Below are 16,107 nucleotides of genomic sequence, written 5' to 3'. Positions count from 1 at the left end.
ACAATATAGTGACGTCACGATTTTGAAAAAAGAAAATATTCCTTTAAAGAATGTACTTCAGTAATTCGCTATGAACAAAGTATCTAAACAAATTGGACCAAATTAAAGGAAATGGCAAAGAAAAATATAAAATAAATATTTCTTACTTATGAATAGAAAATTTGTATAAAGATAAAAAGTGGGATAAGGGTGTGTTACTCTAATATATACAGTGTACAGGAATCATATAAACCCGATGGCACGAGATAATTATATGGATTAACAATACCACGTCTGAAAAGGTTCATCTTTGCATAATCTCAAACTCAGTGACCTGCTACAAGTAACGCCTATGCATTAGTGCGATCCAAAGGAACCGTGCCCACCCTTTGTGACTATCAGAAAAGGCCCATCTCTCGATAATATCATCAAAACTTTAGAGAATACGGTATTTCTCATGCCTTAGGAATGGACATGCAATGGTTGCAAAGTATTCTGACTGACGATGATATAAAATGATCGGGATACATGAACAGAATTGCCAGACAAACAAGCTATACATCAACTCCAACACGCTATAAGTTTGGGCCACTTACTGATTCTCCACCGTCCCATCCAGATACTGTTCTGAAAACGTTGTGTTATGTGGAAGAAATTGTCAGAGAAAAAATATCCCTATATACATATCACAACAGACATGCAAATATGCAAAGTCTTAACGAAAATCAAGTGGTCTGATATTGAGCGCTGGCATCATCTTGTTGCTAGACCCGATATGATGCACACACCAATGTCATTCATTGGATCCATCGAATACCTTATGAGAGCAAGCAGTTTGGAGGATTTGCTACAGTCAGCATTTGCAGGTGTGAGCATGTTTTCCGGAAAAGTATGGGTGAAAGCAGTGCGAAGATTGTGTATGATGGTATCCGTTCTTCTTGAGGACTTTATTCACAATGGGACTAACACGGTGGAAGAGCTACATGACAAAGCAAGGGAAAATTTAACTAGATGTTAATCATCCCTGTTGTCGTTATTCCGTTGTTTATTAGATCGCAAAGAAAGGGTGACTGGTTAATTGAGCTGTACTGTGTAAAGCGTATGTCTTTTTTTTTTCAGCTGCACACTTCAACTATGCAAGATACATAACATGTTATATTATTGAGATGGAAAATGCTCTCCCTTCTGAGATTAAAGACACTCTCTTAAAAGGACATAGTGTTTGCCACCATAGAGCTGGACCTTGAAATGGTGTTCCTGCAGATCAGTTTGGAAAACAAACTTATATTAGAAAAGGGAAGCAAAAGGAGGTCTCATTGGAATGACTCTTTCTCCAGATCAAGTTTCTGGATGGATTCTTTCTCACCATATCTACAGTACCGTGCCCATATCAATTGATCTGATGGAAGAGGATTCCAAAGAGAATACTCACAAAGAGGAGGGAGCCAGCCGTATAGTTCTTGATCAAAATGACTGAGAGAAGATAAGAAAAGCTTTTCGACAATGCATCCATCCACTAAATACTGAAATTATCATAAATACTGACAGACAGGTGAGTTAATGTAAATGTACAAGGTGCTCTGCAGATTGATCAGAAAATAGTTTCAGATTTCAGAAATAATTTGACGCATGGATTCCACCATAGCCTAAGGAAAACCGTCAATACCATTTCGTCATTGAAAAAGAAAGTCAAACTTGGAAAGAAGGAAGGATATGATGTTGAAAAAGTATACAGCCGCTTATTAGTTATATCGCAGAAGAGGCAAATAGATCTCTCATATGTTCTCAATTTTGAACTATCTCCTTTGCCATTTAGCCTTTTCGGTGAGTATGGGAACATGAGGAAAAGCGATAAAAGTGTTCTTATGAAGAATCTGGCTGTGCTGTCTTCCGAGACCATATCTCCAGATGCTAAGTTAGTTGAAGGGAATGCGCTGTTGTGTCACATACAGTGGCCTAACAAACGAACTGTATATGATCTGTTAAGAAATCTCATTCATTACTGTTGTAGAGAGCATGATGTCATTGTTAAGTTTGATAAATATAAGTCACAGTCTATTAAGACTCATGAACGCAAGAGATATATATGTTTCTCCTTATTTAAAAAAAAAAAATTAATGCCACGAAAGACTGAAAAAATACAATTCTGCGACTTTTATGAATAGCTAATCCGTGAAAGTTCACTTTTGTGTGCACACATAAAGAAGGAATAATAATAATAATAATAATATGAACGAAAAATCAAAACAAGATTATTATTTACACATAAGGACAGGTAAAAATTACAACTTAAAAAAAGTGAAAGTGTATAAAAGGGTTGAATAAACATGTTGAAAACGTTTATAGTATATGAACGGCGGAATACGGACAGGTAAGTGCTAAATTGTAGTGCCCGTAGGCAAATTAGTGACAAGTGAAAAGAAGACCACTCCCTGCAAGAGTTGTATACCAAACAAACAATCCTATATCATTCATACTAGTAATGTATCACCTAGGGAGAGATCATTAAATTCGTTTATCTCTGTTATTACCATTAACGGGCTTACTGTACATTTGACTATAAATCTTTTCGTCACGTAACTCTTGTCATAAAGAAAACTCACACTTCGCAATTTTCTTTGAACTTTGAGCCAAAGAACTATTTATCAAAGGGTTTATCGTAGTTTTATTTGCTTTCCAAACATACTATTTGGAAATGCATAAATTTTAATTTCTTTTTCGAAATCACAATTAAGTTTCTTTGGGTTTATTTTTAAATTTTACTTGACGGTTAAACAATTTGCAAAGACCATAGTGGAGGGAGTCCCTGCGGGATCACTGTAGGACATTTCTGGGATCTTTGTGGGACAACTACAGATCGATCTTTGAATATCCAAATAATTGTCCCATGAGAAGCACTTGCCATTGAAATTCAAGGAGAGTCTGATGGAAAATATTTCCACTATTTTCAAATTTTTCTACTCCAACCTTAAATGTCCCAATACAGAAATAGGACAGGAGAGATGTCCAATGGGCATCCCGTTGACATGCATTACGTTGGAAACGTCTCCTTCTCCTGTAAACTTGTGGCATCCGATAAATGAAAATATATGAAGCAACGTACTATTTTCAGCAAATTCAGCATTTTCTTGCATCTTTAACCTAACCATAAAAATCATATCGTTGCTTACATCTTTGAAAATCTGATGTGCGTTTAGCTTACAGTTGTATCATAGGTTAGAGTAATAGTAAGATTTAATATATCTGCATATTATATACATACACACAATGTGCCTTGACATAGTACACAAGAAAGCATAGATGTAAAGCTTAAAGTAAAAATAGTTTCAACTTCTCTCCTGTAAGAGCTAAAAATTCAACCCCGCCCCTCCAAAAAAGAATGAACACATGACGTTTGGAATCTTAATCTCTTTCTCAAACTAATAATTACACTGCAACACTTGATGCACACAGTACCTAGGTATATATGATATTGTATATTTTTTATCACAAAAACTACTGGCCTTATTAATCAAACCCGCACCTTGGGTTATCAGGATGATTATATGGTATATGTATCGTCATGATTACTAAATGAATGGAATAAAATATTTACCTTTGTGTTCCACGTTTATGTCTTCCTTCCCGTATCTTAATGGATGTTGAATACCCACCTGCGCCATCATTTTTCTTTGAGCCCATTGATTTATATGGGGGATTACTTTTCTGTTTCGTTTGAAATAAATACGAATTTTAATGATTCGATTTTACTCATTTCTTATGTAAATCTATTTATATGTCCCTTGCTCTACGAAAATTATATATATATGTATATATACGTGTATAATGCAAATTCGTTTCGAAAAATGTAAGATACATTTAACCAGACGTGAAGAAAAGATCGGTAAAAAAAATTACGTCATTAAAACCTCAGATCAACTCAAAGAAAACAGAAGAAATAAATCCTCATATAAGTCAGTGGATTAGAAAATCAAAGATGGCACAGGTACTCGATAATGATTGTGAATGTAAATGATTGTACTCGTTAACGAATGTGATTGATTGTGGGAGAATGTTGTCATGTGGAAGAAAAATGAAAACCAAGAAAACCTATGGGGAAAGTGCTGTCAATCACAAATTCATATAAACACAATCGAATAAGAGAACCCATACATTATACAGAGGAACCGTTATACTTATTCCCTTCCATGATGCCAAGAAGATGAAAATGTAATAAGTCTATAAAAATCTACTCATTTTTGAAAATAAGTATTGGTAGTATCTTCTATTAAATTTATTTAATTCTTTGCTTGAAATCACGACGACGCTATATATTGTGTATCGTCGCTGCGGCTCGAAGAACCGCTATGTGTTAAAACCACAACTTTTCAGGAGAAGCAAAAACCATTTCGAACTCTTAAAATTTTGCCAAATACACGGAAACACTTGAAAAATATAATTAAATTGGTTCAGTGTATACTATGAACTGGAAATTGTTGTAGCTTACTTCAACAGTATTATATTACTATTTCTGTGTTTACGTAGCAGCTTTTGTGCCTTTTATAAGCACATAGTGGATTTGTATACATTAATCAATATGTACGTGATGACAACCTGAAACCTGTAATTTCAATCTATTAATTTTTCATCGTTGTGGCGAAACAATTGAATATTAACTTATGACATTATAAGGGACGCTGCCTGACATAACGTTTATTTGCACGACATAACTCATTTTCGATAAAAATGTCACATAGCGGTTCTTCGAAGCGCAGCGACGATGTTCTATTTGTTCGTAATCAGGGAAGTAGTGTTCAAGCATCTTTTCCACAAAATAGAAGAAGAAGAAAGATATAATGTAACCAAGACCTGTAGATTGATCTAGATATTTTCTGTTTGTACGTTGTTATGGTGATATAAAAAGTTGTCAAGGAGATATTTTAAAATATACAGTTGAGATAATCGCCATGACAGTTATGTCTGATTTTGAACTATGATATAAAATAAGTAACTTCTCATAGAATATAGTGTCTTAGAAGTTGAGATTGGTGTATGTTTCAATGTAATTATTCCTAATACACGTAATAATTAAAATACTTAAACACGTACGAACTGTGGCAATATACAATGGTTATAAAATAAAGCGAATCTGCCAATTCTAGGTCCAAATAGAGGATTTTGGAAGGTTACGACTTTGAAACAAAAAAATATTTAGAAGCGAATTTTGAATACCATGCATCAAGAATCGAATTTGAATTGCGTAAAATGAGTTTTCCTAATCAGAAAAGGGAAAATTATATATATGTTTTATATATTGTTTTTGGCCTATGTTTAGCAGAAGGGGTCCAGCTCTTTTCTCTAAAAAATGTTACAATTTTGGTAATTTCTGTTCACATTCTGTTAGTTTAGGGTAGGGTTGGTTAGTTTAAGTTAGATTAGGCTAGTTTAGGTTACGTTAGGTTAGTTTAGTTTATGTTATATTAGTGTAGGAGTTCCGCATAATTTTCCAAAAAATGACTGAATTTCGCTTATTTCTACTAATATTACGTTAGTTTAGGTTAGTTCAGGTTAGCTTACGTCAGTTTATGTTAGGTTATGTTAGATTTAATTACGTTATGTTGCGTCTAAGTACTTAGATCACTCATTTCTCCTGTAAATTTTGTGTTTTTACGTGCTTCTGGACCCCTTGTACTAAACATACCCCTTGTTTTTCATTAATTTTTCTCTTAGTGGACGAAAAACGAAACACTTCAATCATTCCTATATTCGTAGCAAATTTACCTAGAGATATACAGTAAACCTTCTAATATGAAATAGGAATTTGACAACATAATATTAAAACAGTATCAGGTTAATTTCAGTCATGGGAGAAAATAGTTTAATCTGACCCTCGAGTTTAATCAAGTTCATGTTTACATAAATATTAACACCCGTTTGTATAATATGCATATGTAAATATACAAGTATTAGTAAAAGTATTTACATATATATATATATATAAATAAGTAGTTACTGGCCTCAAATTATGGTTAAAATAAATAATGCCCTTTATGTCTTAAGAATATTTCTTTGTGTAGATAAAAAGAAAACATTTTTGTATGTCTTTGGTATTTAGGTGGAAGTTTTATACGTGGAAGCAAAATATACAGATGATTCTTAGTGGAAATTCGACCATTTTTTTAAAAATTCTCCCATTTTTCACTTGCTCAATCAATTTTATTTGTAACCTGTGAATTCTTCTTCTTCGTCATTGTCATGAATTTCATTATCTACCGTGTTTGGTCGTGTTCGGCTGGGCCTCCGTTGTCCGGGCCATCTTCCTGTACGCTGGTATTCGCTTATGTCACCGAAGAATTTGGTCCCAATATCCAACAGCGTATTGATTTTCTACGAAAAAGAAAAAAAAAAGAAAGTCAGCACATATATTAATATAAACATTGTTAATACAAAATATTAGAGGTTAGTGTAATTTATGTTCAAAACATTTAAATAAATTCATTAATATTACTTGTATTATGGTATCACTAAGAAATTGGACACAGCCTCATGTTGAAATGGAAATTTTAAACTTCAGTGCTGTTGAGTTTAAACTTCATTGAATTCCCAGCCCCAGGCCATGTTTCTTTTTCAAATCATTTATCCTTACTTTCTTTGAAATAACTGTATTTTTTTAATGAAGTAATTTTACTGATTTCTTGTTCAAGTCTAGTTAAATGATGCATGATTTTTTTTCAAATTAATTTCAATTACAGCATATATAATTATATAAATTATATATTACTTAAATTAGATTTAATTATTAGACATTACATTTGATTATTAATTAGCTAAACTAACTCTATGCCCTATGGAATCCGGAGGTTCAATACTGCGTTCATAAAACCTTTCCATTGATTTCTGCCCTTAGTCAACTAGATCCAGTTTCAACTTCGTACTCCTATTTCTACGAGATGCATCTTAATATTGTCCTCCTATCTGCACCTATAAGTCTTCCTAAGGGTCGTTTTCCGATTGGATTTCCAGTTAAAACTTTGAAAGCGTTCCTACCTTCTTTCATTGTGGCTACATGACCTGCCCACTTCAGCCTCCTAGACTTAATGATCCTAACAATGTTTGGTAACACTATAAAAACAATGCAGTTTCTCGTGGAACACTATAAAATTTAATTTTCACGAAGTAAGAGAGGTTTGAATACAGGGTGTTCCAAAAAGAATGTCGGGGTTTTAAGGTTTTGTAGTGTTTATTGCATTTAACGTACAATTATAAATAACGCATAAAATGAAAGAGTAACTCAAACAGTTTTTGCTACAAGTGTTCAGTGTGAGCACCATTCATCACACGGCACACATCGAGTCGATAGATGAGAAAGGCCCATAAACTTTCCGTCGGGATATGACACAAAACACACTCAATTTAAGGGAATCTTTTTGCAACTGTAGCATCTCGTGGGGATTTGCTGACCCCTAGATGCGAACATTTTGAGTGTTCATGAAATGGCGATTCATCACTGAAGACGACACAATCCAGGAAATTTTCATCGTCATGCAGTTACATTTCATTTGCAAAATTGGAACATACACTATAGTCTGTAGAGCTTGTAGCAACTCCAAACGATAAGGACGCAGTTGTAAACGTCCCCTTAAAATTCCCCGCACAGACGGTTCCATTGTAACTACAGATTCAGTCTTTGCAAAATATAAAACACAAAAAGCTTTCTGCTCACTAGTCCCCATATTTGCTACTAGATCTTTCTAACGGCAGACAGAGGAATCATTGAGCAGGGCCGGATCCAGGATATTCTGAGGGCAGGGGGTGCACCAATAATACCAGTACATTTGAATTAAATTTGAGTTTTTTAAATGCCTTTAGGCATTTGTGATGTGAATGAGGAATTCCTTTGGAAATGCTAAGTGTCTGCTCTCGATGAATTCTTTTCCTTCAACCTTCAGAAAATTCACTTAAACTATTGACTTTGCAAAACTCACTGCTAGTTTCTCACTTTAGGTAGTGCATATTTACAACGAAAGGGACGGTGCACGAGCACCTTTGCACCCCCCCCCTAAATTTGGCCCTGACAGTGAGTATGTATGCGTGCGTGCAAAATTGCTTGAGTTGCTATTTTATTCTATGTATTATTTATAATTGTTTAATTGTAATACAAAACCCTGATATTCAAACCCCTATATTCATTTTAAAACACCCTCCAGATTGCAAGATAAAAATCAAACCAATAAAATTCCAGTTCATTTGAAAGAAAAGAGAAAAATAAATATGTATCTCTACATCATTATAAGCATTTTAAAGGGAGGAATATCCAAATATGAGACACATATCAATCGGTAGATCTTACCGACCTATCTTGCCGCCCAATATGATCAAGCAGACAGCCTGAAATTATCATTAACTCGTAAAATTTAATTTCCGTCAATTTTCAAATCAGTATCAGAATCAGATTTATTCAGATCAGAATTGTGCAAATTTAGATCGCATCGAGCTACACAAGAAAATATGCTTTAAGCAGGCACGTAGCCAGGATTTCGTGAAGGGGGGGGTCCGTGACATGAAATACTGAGTCATCACAAAAGGGGCTCGATCACTCTAAACAATTTTACTGGAAAATATATTGGTTCGTTTAGCCAGGATTTCGTAACGGGGGGGGGGGGGTGGTGAGGGTGACATGAAATTCTGAAGGCCCAGGAGCTCGATCAATCTAAACTACTTTACTATCAACATATATTGGTTTGTTAGGACAATAAAATGAGGATATGTTGGCAAGTATTTTAATAACAAACTATGAAGAAATTTCGAGCAAAATAATAAAAAAAAAAGTATTGAAAAAGATTTCGCAATATTTACGTCCTTCTCCTGTTTATTCAAATATAACAATTTTCCTTTCGTTATGACCTCAATTATTATAAGAAGTACAACTGAATACTATCTTGTAAACTATCTTCTAATATAAATAAAATAAAGAGTCTGTGTGTTCGGCTGTCTGTGCGGCCTGGGGACCAGACGAGTGGACCGAGAGTTACCAAATTTTGGTCAGGGGTGCCTTGGCCCAGGACCCAGATCACGACGAAGCTTTTTTCAAATTTTGAAGCAGTGGAGTCTCAGAGGGGCGTTTACCGGAACCGGCTTGGGAACCAGACAAATTGACCGAGAGTTACCAAATTTTAATCACGAATACCTTGGTCCAGGCTCCAGACCAGAGTTAAACGTTTTGTCGAAATTCGAACCAGGGGGTCACAAAGGGGCGTTTACCGAGACATGTAAAAATAGTAGAAAATGATCGATATTTATTTATTTACCAATCACCAGATACAGCTCAGAGTCCATTTTCACATTGAATATCAAACAACATTAACAATGGAAAGGATTTGGAAAGGTATCGCCCAGGACCTGTTTAGTAGGTGCCATCCCGGCATTTCTAGTAGGACTGAGGGAAACCCTGGAAAACCTCAGTCAGGATGGTAGGCAGCGGGATTCGAAGCCACGACCTCCCGGATGCGAAGCCAACGCTCTACCACTTGAGCTATTAGTGTCGAATTCATATTTTCGCGGTCGCTGAAATCAATGGTGAAACTCCAGTCGCATTAACTTCCAAATTCACGCTATTCGGCTCCAGGTCGGTGGTCACCGAAATGGGGGTGAGATACCAAGACATATAAAAGTAATCCAAAATGACCGATATTAGTGTCAAATCCATAGTTTTCGCGGTCGCTGAAATCAATGGTGACACTTCCGTTAGCGGTGACTTGCAAGTATGTGGGCCGGGAGTCAGCGGGGGGGGGGGATACCGAGACATGTAAAAAATAGCCCAAAATGACCGATATTAGTATCAAATCCATAGTTTTCGCGGTCGCTGAGATCAATGGTGATACTCCCACAGGCGTTGACTTCCAAATACAGCCCCTGTGCGAGGCATGTGTATATTCAACTAGTTTAACAATATATGCGTTCCTTTCTCTGTTGAATCAAATGCTAACAGAACTTTTTTTCAACATAATTTTTTGTTTTTGTTATTCCGTCAACTACTGCCGATTCCAAATGACAGGTTAAAGGAGCAACAGAAAATTGTCCTTGAAATAACATGTTTGATACTGTAAGGATGCGATGACGAAAAGTTATGATTAAAAATGTCCACACTGTTACACAACGGCACTTATGCTTTTGAAAGCTTGACATTTTACTGACTAGTAGCAGGAATTCTGAGAATTACATAACTTTTCTTGAAATTTCGAATTCCCTGACTCTTCCAGAATACCTCGCTTACCTCGCCACCATATTGCAAGTAATACAAATCTCCTCATAAGAAAGAGTAAGCAAAAGCTTTCTGTAGTTTTCTTTTTAATTTTTAAGCTGATCCTTCTTTTTGTCATTTCTTTTTGTTTTATCCTTCCTTAATTTTTTTCATTTCTGGTCTCGAAGGGGGGGGTCCGGACCCCCCGGACCCCCCCTTGGCTACGTGCCTGCTTTAAGGTAAATTCTTGTGTTTTAGTTTGCGAGAAAATCGATTTGAAAAAAAAAATACACATATTTTTGTAGCCCTGGAAAGTTTGTTGCCAATAAAATAATTGGACCACTTGGATGCTAAGTAATGTAAATCCAAAATGGATTTTTCTTTTTCAGGAGAGAAATTTGAAGTTCAATATCTTATGGAAAATTAATATTTCTTTTATATGGTTGTAACCAGAAACATAATTATGAAATTTATTTTCTAATGCTGACAATAAGTAACATTCTTTTGATGCGAGTTATTACATTAGATATTGAAGTTCTCCCGTGTGAAAATTCCAATTTTGGAGTTTTCCACCATTTGGCATCCAAGCAATTTTAATTGATAACTTTTATCTTTGTCGGAAGATATTATTATTTATTTACGTATTACGAGTAACAAATAGGGGCTACACTGTTAACTAGCAGATTTTATCTAGTGTTGTTTGCTTTTTTCTTAAGGTGACACACATATTACTAGAGGTGGATCTTGCCCGGGACCGGAGCTGCCTAGACCTTCCAGTTTTCTGAGTGACAAAAATAATTTAAGCTATTATTTATATACTTTTGGAAGTTTATAATAAACTAATGATACATCTATCATAATCTGGATTGTGGCTGTCCCCCCTAGTTTTTACATTCTATATCCGGCCCTGTACTTGTAAATCAATAAGTTAAAAACATAGATGGCGCCGGTACTCAACCCCGTTAAGGCTTACGATAATAATATGCATTTTTTTTTTCGTAGTGATACCAATTAGAAACGATATAAAATCCATTCTCGCGAGACAGAAATTCTCATTCTGGTTTTGAATTTCCCAGCTATACACAAATTACAAAACTTATAAAATATGAAAAGAGAAACTACTGTATTTATATCACGCATTTTAAGCATCATAGGAGGAAATTATCCGGAAATTTTAATCTTATACATTTGTCAATAGATTATGAATAAGTATCATCCTAAATTGAAAGAGATAATTGAAAATTTAGACGAAAACAAATACTGTACATTTTGTTGTTAGAATTTAGTATTTCTAGTATTACACTTTTGTGCCGTTACCTTCTACTGAACGTAACCAAAGTAGACAAGCTTCATTTTCCAGTTATTTCGTGTGCAACGTCTTGGAAATTGGCTGTCTCTAGTTTGATATTTTACTGTCTTCTTATTTTGAAATAGTAACACACAATTTTTCTGATTTATTTTACAAATCGCTGTATAAATCACTTTTATTCTACACTAGGATGTATTTCCCGCAAACAAACGTACAATTGACACTGATTTTAGGTCCATTGAAGATCATTAGTCTGTTACCCACCCATAGACAATTTTGTTGGCATCAATGGAGTAAATACATGAACAATCCTAAATACGATGGCAATTTCTATGAAAATTCCCTTTTTTCCCTATTCGAGAAATTAATGTTTAAAAATCCCACAAAATTGAATTTTTACCCACGGGTTAGCATTATATTTTACACTGCCCCGAAAGAGAAAGAAAGAAAATACTTATTCTATTGTAATGTTAGAATAATATTGTAATGTTGATATTGTGATTTCGGTCACTATCTATGAAGGCTAGTTGTTGCTTTCAAGCCGTCGGCTCGCTGTACACCATAGTATAAAACCATGATTAATTGAGAGATTTAATTATTTATATTTAGTTTTCCAAGTTTGCCCACCAACAGTGGCAGATCAAGGTAAAAACTGGTGGCAGCCAGAACCCTTCCCAGACTATATGTATATTATAAGTTTACTATAAACTTTCAAAAATATACAAATAAAAGCTTAAATTATTTTTGTTACTCAAAAAACTGGGGATCCTAAGACCCAGGCCCCGCGCTAGAACCGCCATTGCCTACCAACTATCTTGCGGTTACACAAATATAAATGTTCAAACCTAACGACTTGAACCAACCCTTGAAAACAAAGTTACAGACACGTCGCGTCGCCTCATCACATCTACCAGTACTTGCTTTACTAGCCGCACACAGCGGCGCCCTCTGTTATTCGTATCGGGAAATGACTCGATCAGATTAATTGTATTTTTCTCACAACAGACGCTTGGAATATACACTAAAGATGACGGGAAAAGAAAGTAAGTCCACTCGCCCTCTTTATCTATGTTTTACCAGGAATTGAGGAAACTCGACTTACCTTGTTATTGCAGAGGGCCCTTCAATTACTGTTCAGTGTAAGTTTAAAAGTTACTTTAAACAAAATTTCTACATTGATTTTAGTAAACACTACGGACCAGGTCCGTAGCCAGCCCCAAAATGTAGGGGGGGGGGGCGGCTGAAGTTAGGGGGGCCCGATTCAACCATATAATAGTTCATTACCATATTATAGTTCCTTTGCAAGCCTACCGTGAAAATTTTAGGGGGACCAGCAAAATGTTAGAGGGGTCCGGCCCTCCTAGACCCTCCTGGGTATGGGCCTGCTATGGACGATAGATAAAATTAAACTTACTAAAGAAAATTTCAAACCCAAGGGGAAAATGCAATTTTTAAGAAAAAAGTACCAAAAGTCCAAACCTTCATCTTAGTTTCTAGTATAAGCTATTGTTCATTATCGATGTTTTTATTTTATCTACTTAGTAAAGATTGGAAAACATAAGTGTCATTGAAAAACAAACAAATAATGAAGTTTAAAAATACATACCCAGAAAATGACGTCGAGGATAGTCCGTATAGTTCTCTTGTCTCTATCTCCTCTGTACGGTAGAACAGGACCAAACACATCTTCTGAGAGTGTTTCCTGGAAAAACAGAAGATTCACTATGAACTATAAACTATTCAACGTATAAGAGGAAGTGACCTTGATTCGTATTATTTTTAATTACATGTACTATTATATGTTCCGGTTAATTTTGTAAGAAAATGCAACACAACAAATGTATCTTAAGGAATATAGTATCACAAATTGTACATAAAGTTTTAGTTAAAAAAAAAAAATCTTAGAATAACTATAGACAAGGGCGCCGATCCTGGGGGGCCGAGGGGGCCCGAGCCCCCCAAAGCTGATGTGCCCCTTTGTTGTATTTAAGAATATACAATATTTGGCATAATTTGAATGCAATTTGTCTTAAAATCCTCGACCTATGTTTAGCTGGGTTCGAACAAGGGACCCCAAGCACCAGAGGTGAACGCTCTACCAGACTAAGGGAGTCGGTGATTAAAGCAAGTGAATGATAATGGAATAGTTGATGGAAAGAGAAAGTGGGAGTACTCCAGGAAAACTTACGGAAACGATGTTGTCCACCACAAAATTACTTGGGCGGTGATCGAACCAGGAGACTCACTCACCAGAGACATTGAGCCACCATCCCTCCCCCTAGTAAGATACAGTATATATATATATATATATATATATATATATATATATATATATATATATATATATATATATATATATATATATATATATATATATATCGTAAGATCAACTATTCCCATTTCTGGAAAATTAGATCGAAGCTATGAACACAAAATTAGGATTAGTAAGTGTCCGTACTGGGAAAGAAATTTAAAAAATCGACCTTCGTTTGAGGAAAACTTCGAAGAAAACTCTGCTCTAAGAGTAAATAACCCCTTGTTTACTTTTCATGACAAATGGTTTTGTGCTATATTATATGACAGTTACTGAAAATATATATTTATGTGGGTCCGTGGTGGCTCAGTGGCAACTGCCAAGTAGGTTTTGTAATGGACAAACACTGTATGTATGAACTCTCTCAGGGTTCACCAACTTTCACCATTCTATCATTATCATCCATCTTATCATCATCACTGTCTCTCTTCGTCTCGGTGCGTAATCCTGATACTTTAAACTCCATATAGTATACATATATGATATACTAACCAAACTGCCTTATTAGTTTTTGATAGAAACTATAAAAAAAAAAAAAAAAAACAATCATTCACATTAATAAACTACACTGTGTAAATTTCTTCGGATGTAAATGATTTACGCCATATTATACATAGCTTTTAAAATTTTATTTATGAAATATAAACGAAACTTTTTAAATGGTAGCTAATAGATATGTCTGTAAAACACGCCCCTAAGAGCAAACTACCCCGGATTTGTGGTTAACACTTTCATTCTTCAATTTAAACATGTGATTGACAAGAAATCGATAGCTCTCGTGATAAAAAATATCATAGACCATGTACTTATTTACTTGGCAGTGCTGTTACGTTGCGAAGTTAGTGCGCCTAGTGAACTCATTGATAACCGAGCACTACTTTCTTGTAACGACTCTGTTCTGGTACGACCCGATTTATTATTATTATTATTATTATTATTATTATTATTATTATTATTATTATTATTATTATTATTATTACATAGAATTCGTTGCTTGGATTGAAATTTAGCGTCCAGTTCAACATCTAGGCTGTATGAGAGGTAGACCTACAGTTTAATGTGGGATCTGGACGACAAGAGCTCCACCGGAAATCGAACCCGGATCACCCGCGTCTAAGGTTCGTAAGTTAACCATATAGCCAAGAGGGAGTAGTTCTCACAGGAAAGCTAACAACTGAGTACTCTTTTTATTACTTCTTGTAATTGTGATGGAAAAGTGTCCCCTTTTAAAAGTTACTTACAAGGAGACTTACAGAAGTGTCACTCACCGATTTGAATGAAACTTTGCACACTTGTAGAACATTGAACGACATGTATTTTTTTTTTTTTTTTTTGTTTCAGCAATGGTGAAAATTTAAGGGTGGAAACCATGCTTTGAACGTTAGAGGTGGTCTCTAAGAATAGACCGAAAACAACCATTTAATTTAGAAGAAAACATACTGCCGGGGGAATTAAGACAGCTGATTTAGAATCTAACGTCAAAATTATAAAATTCCAAATGTCGGATCAAATATAATTATTACAATTACAAATTGTCTTCTAGTTTGAACTTCCCTGCAGTTAGCCAAGAACAATTATAGTTGACAGAGATTACTGCGAGGAAGTTCAGACGAATTTGGAACCCCTTTCTGTACTTATTTTAATGGGATGCTTGATTAAAATGATGCTTGATTAAAATGCTCTGCACCTCTCACTATAGCGTTTACGGAGAAAGTGTGACACAAATAGTAGAAAGTGTGACACAGTCAATAAATCTATGATTCACAGCTACACCATACAACCTTTAATTTCTGCAAATGGTGTTTTGTTGTCACTGTTTTTAATTGTTTTGCAGGAAAAGAATGGAATATTTGGCCCTATACTCCAATACTTTTTAAATAACATAATTATTTAATTTTAATAACTGTATGTTAATACTATTTCGTTTATTACAAACTAAATACAACTATTATTTAAAAAGTAGTTCACAGGATACCAAGACAACATTGGGGAATTGTTATTCTGGCAACACTGTAATTTCTATGGATGGCAACACTGAAAAAATTCAGATTCATATTTACTGTTGTAGACTAACATTATCTATGATTGTGGTAAGCTGCATTGTATTCTCTCCTCTCACTTATGAAAAACAAACAAAAGAAAAATGGTAAATGTTATTCATTCGTAAGTATAGGGCGGAAAATAAAAAAAGATAAGTGAAACGTAAGGCCTAAGGAGGAGTAAATAATTGCTTAACTACAGGGTAAACATACGACAAAAGAAAGAGAATGATAAGGAAACATGAGA

At 34.9% G+C, this 16,107-nt stretch overlaps 1 protein-coding gene across 2 annotated transcripts in view; it reads right to left on the bottom strand.

Annotated features, from left to right (window-relative positions):
- The window catches only part of LOC145680467 (uncharacterized), a 173,171-nt gene that overhangs the window by 34,670 nt on the left and 122,394 nt on the right, over positions 1-16,107 (bottom strand). For both annotated transcript variants that reach the window (XM_081751032.1, XM_081751033.1), the window contains exons 3-4: positions 13,114-13,209; positions 6,232-6,345 (exon numbers count right to left, since the gene is read on the bottom strand). In XM_081751032.1, coding sequence (XP_081607158.1) covers positions 6,232-6,345; positions 13,114-13,209 — 210 coding nt within the window. The remainder of the gene's footprint in view (positions 1-6,231; positions 6,346-13,113; positions 13,210-16,107) is intronic.

This window comes from Thermobia domestica, chromosome 3 (assembly GCF_964235325.1).
Source record: "Thermobia domestica chromosome 3, izTheDome1.hap1.1, whole genome shotgun sequence".
In the NCBI taxonomy this organism is placed as follows: Eukaryota; Metazoa; Arthropoda; class Insecta; order Zygentoma; family Lepismatidae; genus Thermobia; species Thermobia domestica.
The sequence above is the reverse complement of the archived record's forward strand: the minus strand, read 5'-3'. Positions and strand labels throughout refer to the sequence as shown.